This window comes from Oncorhynchus clarkii, chromosome 20 (assembly GCF_045791955.1).
Source record: "Oncorhynchus clarkii lewisi isolate Uvic-CL-2024 chromosome 20, UVic_Ocla_1.0, whole genome shotgun sequence".
NCBI lineage: Eukaryota > Metazoa > Chordata > Actinopteri > Salmoniformes > Salmonidae > Oncorhynchus > Oncorhynchus clarkii.
In genome coordinates, this window is record NC_092166.1 from 12,028,053 (window position 1) to 12,036,838 (window position 8,786).

The following is an 8,786-nucleotide window of genomic DNA, read 5'->3' on the forward strand; positions in this document are numbered from 1 at the left end:
CATTATGCAAGAATGGGCTGCCATCAGTCAGGATGTGTCCCAGAAGTTAATTGACAGCATGACAGCATTGCAGAGGTCTTGAAAAAGAAGAGTCAACACTGCAAATATTGTCTCTTTGCATCAACTTCATGTAATTGTCAATAAAAGCCTTTGCCACTTATGAAATGCTTGTAATTATACTTCAGTATTCCATAGTAACATCTGACAAAAATATCTAAAGACACTGAAGCAGCAAACTTTGTGGAAATTAATATTTGTGTCATTCTCAATTTTTCGCCACGACTGTACAGTGTCAAAGTTCCTCAACACTTGTTTCAGAGTGTAGCTTATATGATTTGGTTTTACATTAATTTGTATGATACAGTACATTGTGGTGAGGATTGTTCGACTACATAGACCGGTACCTTTCTTTTAAATCTCTGTTTGATTTCATACACTTTTGTGGTTCACATTGAGGTTGAAGTCTTTTTGTCCTCCTCCTCAGTCTGCACACCCACCTTGTGGAGCACCTGAACGCTGAGATCGTCCTCCACACCATCTCAGACGTCAACATGGCCCTGGACTGGATCCGCTCCACCTTCCTCTACATCAGAGCACTGAAGAACCCCAAACACTATGGTAAGTACACACAGACTGGACATCACCCTGTCATTATTAGCGATAGCCAGCATTGTTAGCATGGATGCTAGTCTATTTCTGCACCCGTCAGTCAGTTACATTGTTAGCATGGATGCTCGGCTATTTCAGTATGAACGAGTTAGCCTAGCACCCATGCTAACAATATATTTCAGCAGTAGTCAACAGTTAGATTGTTAACATGGATGCTAACGTATTATAGTACAGTTAATAGCATGTACTTAGAATATCTCACTACATCCTTACAACAGTTTCTCAAACGTCACAAATGTCACAGACATACATTGGCAGATCATACGTGAGAAAACACCTGTCCGTACTTTTTGTTGCAGGTTTTTCCACCGACTTGGACCGATGTGGGATCGAAGCCAAATTGCAAGGTGTGGCATTCCTGTGTTTTCTTTGTTAATATGGACTTCGTATCTGAAAACACAGAATATCTCTATCATGTGTTTGTGTAGTAACTAACTGTATTATGTCTCTCTATACTCTCTGCTCCAGAGCTCTGTCTGAAGAACCTGAACTCCCTGGCCTCCATTGGTCTGGTCTCCATGGATGAGGATGTCAACATCAAAGCTACAGGTTGAGAGAAGCAACCCATTTTGGTTTTTGCGTGGCTATTATGGCCTTTTATTGTTTGTTTCATTAATTATAATCAGAAGTGTACAACAACTAACAAACCCTGTACATGTTTGGTTTTATTCAATACAGATATCTCCTACATTTGCTTTCCAGCATCGAAAAGTCGTTGTACTCAAGTCTGTTCTCTTCTTGACATGTGTAATTGTGCTCATCCCCTACAGAGGCAGGCAGGTTGATGGCCAGGTACTGTGTGGCATTTGACACCATGAAGCAGTTCAGCAAGGTGACTGGCACTGAGACCTTACCTGAGCTGGTAGGTAGACAGTAATAAGGTAGCATGTCTCATATGCACATACACTGTTTTTATTGAGTTTCTGTGTTGTTTGTTACATAGGAAATTATAAAAGATGCGTTGAGTAGATTTTGTATTGAGAATCCCACTGAAATGGAAGCTGGCTCTTCTTCACACAGATAGAATTGATGGCGAAGGGCAGAGAGTTCGCTGACGTGCAGCTGAGAGTGAACGAGAAGAGAACCCTGAACACGTTGAACAAGGACAAGAACAGGATCACCATCAGGTTAGAGTACAATTCAATGATACATTGGAAGAAGAGGTGAAGTGACATATACAACAAATGTAAATGCTCATATCTGGGCTTTTTTCTCCAGGTATCCCATGGAGGGGAAGATCAAAAACAATGAGATGAAGGTGAACTGGTAAGTCGAGCAGTACAGTGTACCAACATGAGAAAATGGAGGATGACATTGACGCCACCATGTATTCTCTTTGGGTGAATCTCAAAAGTATTTTCTTGAACTTCGTCTCTTTCCCACAATACCCGTCTTCCACCTCAGCTTGATTCAGGCCCAGTTTGGCTCCATTCCAATTCAAGAGTTTGGACTCACACAAGACACCGGTAGAATCTTCCGGAATGGAGTCCGAATCAGCAGATGTAAGTCATCAATCACTTAACATTTTGATAGTAGAATATGATTTGCATTGAGCCTTGTCTGATAAGCAAGCTTTCTTTGAAAAAAACACTCTTTGATCCAAGATGTGTTTTGATTACGAACCAGGTTTGGCAGAGTTTCTAAACCAGCGCTCCAAGACAGGCTTCTCTGCTCTGCTCAACTCCCTGATACTGGCCAAGTGCTTCAGTGCCAAGCTGTGGGAGAACTCTCCTTACGTCTCAAAGCAGCTGGAGAAAATAGGTAGGAAGCCATTGAAACATGTCAAAAAATACTGTCAATACTTGTTGAAAATGTGTAGTTAATAGTTACTATGCTGTTACTGTGTTCAGAGACCCTTTTTAAGAAATCCATTGACCAACTGATTTATTCCTAGACAAATGAAAGTAGTACAGTTTCTGTGAGCATAGAAATATAGTGGTCCCGTGTGGCTCAGTGGGTAGAGCCCGGTGCTTGTAAGGTTGTGGGTTCAATTCCCGCGGGCGACCAGTATGAAAATGCATGCACTCACTGCACTCACTACTGTAAGTCTGCTAAATTAGAAATGTAATAATGAGGCTGATTTTAAAATGATAAATGAGATTGTATTTATAGTATAATTATATATATATATATATATGTCTGTAACGGCACAGATGACTCTCTGTTCCAGGGTTGACTCTTTCAGCCGCCATGGTGAACGCTGGGCTCACCACCTTCAGTAAGATAGAGAAGACCAACGCCAGGGAACTGGAGCTGGTGAGCATGCAGCCTCTATAGATGACTATAACAAACAAAGTAATGCATTTAAACACCCTGTTGTTTCAATTTCTCCATGGTTTATTGACATACCCACTGAAACAAAAATGCCGTTTCATGGCTTTCAAATATTGTTCATAAAGCCCCTTTCTACCTCAAGAGTCGTCACAAAGTGCTTTCACATACAATAAATGCAAATATTTGCTGTCTAGATCGTCAACAGACATCCTCCATTCGGAAACCAAATCAGAGAGGCTATCATCAATCTACCCAAGTATGAAGTTTGTTTGGAGCAGGTAAAAACCTTTGCTTTTGTTGAATTTTTGTTAGAACGGAAAAGGTGATCAAGATTAATCATTGTAGCAATATTTGGTGTCGGGACAAAACATATTTTTTTTCCACACATATCATTTAATATTACAGCTGAGTATTTTTTCAATTACTGATCAATTAATACATCTCCCCAACAACCTGTGATTTAATTTATTTCTCACGTTTTAGCTTCCAAGATACAATGTCGCCACCGCAGAGATTGTCGTGACTGTGAACGTGAAGAACCACGAACAGCTGCTGTCAAAGAGAACTGCTCCTGACCACCACTATGTCACCATGATCATCGGGGACTGTGACAACAACGTGGTCTTCCTGCAAAAACTCACGTAAGATAAGGAGGATGAACATTTTGAGTCACACACATACATGCATAGACACACACTTTATCTAAAGCTTGCCTGTAGAGACAACTTGTTAAAAGCGTATTGTAAGATGTTTTAAAGGTTCATACATGATAACAAGTTATAAATCATTATACCTGCAGGCAGGGTTCTCCAACGGGCCGAAATTGGCCCATGGGGGGTTTTATTTGGCCCCCAAGTTTGAGCAAAAAATAAATACTAATATTCATTCAAGGGTTTTTCTTTATTTTTACTATTTTCTACATTGTAGAATAATAGTGAAGACATCAAAACTATGAAATAACACATATGTAATATTTTAGATTCTTCAAAGTAGCCACCTTGGTGACAGCTTTGCACACTCTTGGCATTCTCTCAACCAGCTTCATGAGGTAGTCACCTGGAATGCATTTCAATTAACAGGTGTGCCTTGTTAAATAGTGGAATTTATTTCCTTCTTAATGCGTTTGAGCCAATCAGTTGTGTTGTGACAAGGTAGGGGTGGTATACAGAAGATGGCCCTATTTGGTAAAAGACCAAGTCCATATTATGGCAAGAACAGCTGAAATAACCAAAGAGAAACGACAGTCCATCATTACTTTAAGACATGAAGGTCAGTCAATCCAGAAAATGTCAAGAACTTTGAAAGTTTCTTCAAGTGCAGTCGCAAAAACCATCAAGCGCTATGATGAAACTGGCTCTCATGAGGACCGCCACAGGAAAGGAAGACCCAGAGTTACTTCTGCTGCAGAGGATAAGTTCATTAGAGTTACCAGCCTCAGAAATTGCTGCCCAAATAAATGCTTCACAGAGTTCAAGTAACAGACACATCTCAACATCAACTGTTCAGAGGAGACTGCGTGAATCAGGCCTTCATGGTCGAATGGCTGAAAAGAAACCACTACTAAAGGACACCAATAAGAAGAAGAGACTTGCTTAGGCCAAGAAACACGAGAAATGGACATTAGACCGGTGGAAATCTGTCCTTTGGTCTGATGAGTCCAAATGTTAGATTTTTGATTCCAACCGCTGTGTCTTTGTGAGACGCAGAGTAGGTAAACGGATGATCTCCGCATGTGTATTTCCCTCCGTAAAGCATGGAAGAGGAGGTGTGATGGCGTGGTGGTGCTTTGCTGGTGACACCGTCTATGGTTTATTTAGAATTCAAGGCACACTTAACCAGCATGGCTACCACAGCATTCTGCAGTGATACACCATCCCATCTGGTTTGTGCTTAGTGGGACTATCATTAGTTTTTCAACAGGACAATGACACAACACACCTCCAGGCTGTGTAAGGGCTATTTGACCAAGAAGCAGAGTGAGGGAGTGCTGCATCAGATTACCTGGCCTCCAAAATCATCTGACCTCAACCCAATTGATATGGTTTGGGATGAGTTGGACCACAGTGAAGGAAAAGCAGCCAACAAGTGCTCAGCGTATGTAGGTACTCCTTCAAGACTGTTGAAAAAGCATTCCAGGTGAAGCTGGTTGAGAGAAAGTGTGCAAAGCTGTCATCAAGGCAAAGATTGGTTACTTTGAAGAAGCTCAAATATAAAATAAAAATGTTTGGTTACTTCATGATTTCATATGTGTTATTTCGTAGTTTTGATGTCTTCACCATTATTCTACAATGTAGAAAATAGTAAAAAATAAAGAAAAACCCTTGAATGAGTAGGTGTGTCCAAACTTTTGACTGGTACTATATATTAATATCTGTTAATTTTGTTGAGAGTTTTCACAGTAAAAACACCAAGAAATAGCTGCAAGTGGTTTTAATTTAAGGAATCCTTTCCAGGTATTCCCACCCATAATAGAGAGACATGTGATCTTATACAAATGTAAACAAGGTTTGAAATGATTGTTTTAATCAAACATATCTGTTTGGGATTCTTGCAGTCAATTTGTGGTCTGAAAATGATTTGTAATTATAAAGTGGGTGGTTCGAGGTCTGCCTGAATGCTGATTGGCTAACAGCCGTGGTATATCAGACCGTATACCACGGGTATGACAAAAGTTATTTTTATTGCTAATTTTGTTGGTAACCAGGTTACAATAGCAACAAGGCACCTCAGAGGTTTGTGGTATATGGTCAAAATACCACGGCAAAGGGCTGTATCCAGGCACTCTGCGTTGCCACGGTATATTGGCCATATACCACACCCCCTTTGGGCCTTATTACTTAATTATGTTCCGGACCCCTGGCCATCCGCTCAAGAAAAAAAATCGTCCCGCGGCTGAATCTAGTTGATGATTACTGCCTGCAGGCTTTAGGTAAAGTGTTACCGTCATACACTCAGACAGGGAAAACAGTGAAAGAAAGAGGGCAAGACCAAGAAAGGGAAAGAGGGATGAAATGGAGAGTGACTGTGTTGTGTGTTCGTCCAGAGACTTGATGCTGTTGAAGTCGGGAAGCTGGTCAAAGAAGATCGAAGTGGCGAAAGCCTCCAAAGGAGAGGAGATCAATGTGAATCTGGTCAGCTCAGAATACGGTCAGGCAGCTAAATATCAGGACATTTTTCTCTCACTTTTATTATAGATGTGTTCAAATACATTTCTACAAACTGCTTCAAACTTGTAAAAGGCAGTTTAAGTAGAGTGGAATTGTTTAATTGAGATTTATGAAAAGTAAGAATATTTTCTATTAACTACATTGAGATCTTCCTCTCTTCAGTGGGGTTGGACATTCAACAGAACTTTAGTCCCTTCTTCTCTGGACCGAAGAGGTACGGAGCTGAATCACTCGCACCTGAGCAACATAACACCGTGCAGCAAGCACAGGCTAATGCTCAGAGATCACAGGGTGCAACACAGAGAACACAGCCAACAGCTCAGCAAACACAGAAGAGAAACTCCACATCCACATGTGCCACAGAAAAGGGTAGACTTATTCAATACCTTACATTTGTATACTTTTGAGCTATTGCTAGGTTGTACTTGCGGACTCACAAGGACTGTTGTTGTTTTTTTAACCCAACTTCCCTCACTGAAATACAGATTCCTCACAATCAGATCCAGGCAAAAGACAATGTAACCACTTATGCAAAAACAAGGATCAATGTGGCCACGACTGCTGTGAGTTTTTTGTCCTCAAACTCTCCACTTAGAATCATTCAAATTGTTTATTCACAAATGATTACATTTGTTTTTTCAATTTCCTCCTATCTGTTTCCCAGGTAAAAATGGAGGGCCGGGGGTTCTGAAAAGGCAGATGAATCAGCATTCGAGTTTCACCTCCTACCTCCAAGACCTGAAGACCAGGAGTGACACACTGACAGAGACACCAGTCAAACGCCTCAAGGTGGGAGAACAACTGACAACAGCTGCAGCGGTTGTTTAAAATATAACCCCTTTGGCCTAAAATTCTAATTTGAGAGAGTGAGAGGCTCAAAACAAAATACTTATTCACACCGTCACATAAATCATGCATTGAAGTTAGAGACGAGTGACACGTGTTTCATGATCATTTGCTGATTTGTCATCGACTAACTGAACGAGGAACTTTTACCTGAATTAATGTTTCATCTCCCTTTTGCTGGTTCCTTTAGATGAGAATGAATGGCGGGATGGGAGCTGCCAACATGCAACAGTTCTCTTATTCACCTAAGCCAATCCTACCTGCTTCTTCTAGGTACGTACCCTCCTTTACCCAAAACATAGACGCAGTTAATTAGCTTGGAGTTAATTGATTACTAATCCAAACTGTATCTGACACATTCCAAATCTTTTCTTAACTTGTTTTGAAGGTATGAAGGTAACCAGTATGGCGCTTTAGCAAGACCACAGAGTGTAGATTCAGCTGAGGACTTTGCAACACCCCAAGAGATGGCTTATGTTGTGACCTATGGCCATGGTATGTTTAGTATCGAAATGCTTCTAGAGGCTTCTAACTCCATTCATCTTCAATACAGCAGTGTGGTAGTGAAAGGGTGCTAAATGGACACTTGAGAGGAGTAACTGAACATATGTGTGTCTCTACAGAGTATAATGACTACCTGGAAGACATATCTCAGACAGCGGGAGATTTGAAACCACCACCTGTTCAACTTCAGACCCTTACGGAGTCACAAAGTAGGACGTCTCAGTTACAACAAAAAAAACTGTCATACTGTTTTTTGTTGTTTTTAAACTGTTATATCCCACGATTCCATGAAATATACCTATTGTAGATTCAATAAAATGTACACACAGATTATTTTCGAGTAGACTACTTCCTTCAAATTTACTGCAAACAGACAATAACGTGTTCTCATAATCATAACCAATCCATATTTTTGTTTTAAGGCACTTCAATATGGAGGAAGCCCAATGCCTACGATGGAAGATCCCTCAGCCTAAGCACCCCCCAAAGCTCCCCGCAAAGCCAGAGCAGGCGTTACCCTCAGAGCCACAGCACCCCCCAGAGCCAGAGCAGGGGTTACCCTCAGAGCCACAGCACCCCCCAGAGCCAGAGCAGCACCCCCCAGAGCCAGAGCAGGAGTTACCCTCAGGTTACCCTCAGAGCCACAGCACCCCCCAGAGCCAGAGCAGGGGTTACCCTCAGAGCCACAGCACCCCCCAGAGCCAGAGCAGGAGTTACCCTCAGAGCCACAGCACCCCCCAGAGCCAGAGCAGGAGTTACCCTCAGAGCCACAGCACCCCCCAGAGCCAGAGCAGGGGTTACCCTCAGAGCCACAGCACCCCCCAGAGCCAGAGCAGTGGTTACCCTCAGAGCCACAGCACCCCCCAGAGCCAGAGCAGGGGTTACCCTCAGAGTCACAGCACACCCCAAAGCAGGGGTTACTCCCAAAGTATCTCTCAGAGCCAGAACAGATGTTACCCACAGAGTCACTGCACCCCCCAAAGCAGGACTTACCCTCAGAGCCACAGCACCCCCCAAAGCCAGTGCAGGAGTTACCCTCTGAGTCAAAGCACCACCCAAACCCAGAGCAGGGGTAACAGTACCCCCCAAAACCAGAGCAGGTCTTTTTCTCAGAGTTCCATTGTAGACTTGACCGACGACAGTGGTTTCTTCTCATCGTCAATCACCCCCAGCGTGACCTTTGACCTGGGAGACGAGTGGGACGATTTTGACGATGACAACTTGGTGCACGCCAACGAGAAGCCATGCACCACTGTTGCTAAAACTAAAGGGGTGGACCTGGACTGTGATAGGCCAAAAGGTATTCTAACAGGGAGCCATTTTTGA

General features: G+C 42.4%; 1 protein-coding gene across 1 annotated transcript in view; it reads left to right on the plus strand.

Annotated features, from left to right (window-relative positions):
- The window catches only part of LOC139376822 (probable ATP-dependent DNA helicase HFM1), a 30,810-nt gene extending 22,024 nt beyond the window's left edge, over nt 1-8,786 (plus strand). The window contains exons 17-35 of the mRNA XM_071119763.1: nt 485-618; nt 969-1,016; nt 1,138-1,218; nt 1,440-1,531; nt 1,690-1,796; nt 1,888-1,935; nt 2,074-2,171; nt 2,296-2,430; nt 2,840-2,925; nt 3,138-3,221; nt 3,427-3,584; nt 5,987-6,090; nt 6,273-6,479; nt 6,611-6,673; nt 6,775-6,899; nt 7,147-7,229; nt 7,345-7,451; nt 7,580-7,661; nt 7,883-8,786. Of these exons, the coding sequence (XP_070975864.1) occupies nt 485-618; nt 969-1,016; nt 1,138-1,218; nt 1,440-1,531; nt 1,690-1,796; nt 1,888-1,935; nt 2,074-2,171; nt 2,296-2,430; nt 2,840-2,925; nt 3,138-3,221; nt 3,427-3,584; nt 5,987-6,090; nt 6,273-6,479; nt 6,611-6,673; nt 6,775-6,899; nt 7,147-7,229; nt 7,345-7,451; nt 7,580-7,661; nt 7,883-8,786 (2,746 nt within the window). The remainder of the gene's footprint in view (nt 1-484; nt 619-968; nt 1,017-1,137; nt 1,219-1,439; nt 1,532-1,689; nt 1,797-1,887; nt 1,936-2,073; nt 2,172-2,295; nt 2,431-2,839; nt 2,926-3,137; nt 3,222-3,426; nt 3,585-5,986; nt 6,091-6,272; nt 6,480-6,610; nt 6,674-6,774; nt 6,900-7,146; nt 7,230-7,344; nt 7,452-7,579; nt 7,662-7,882) is intronic.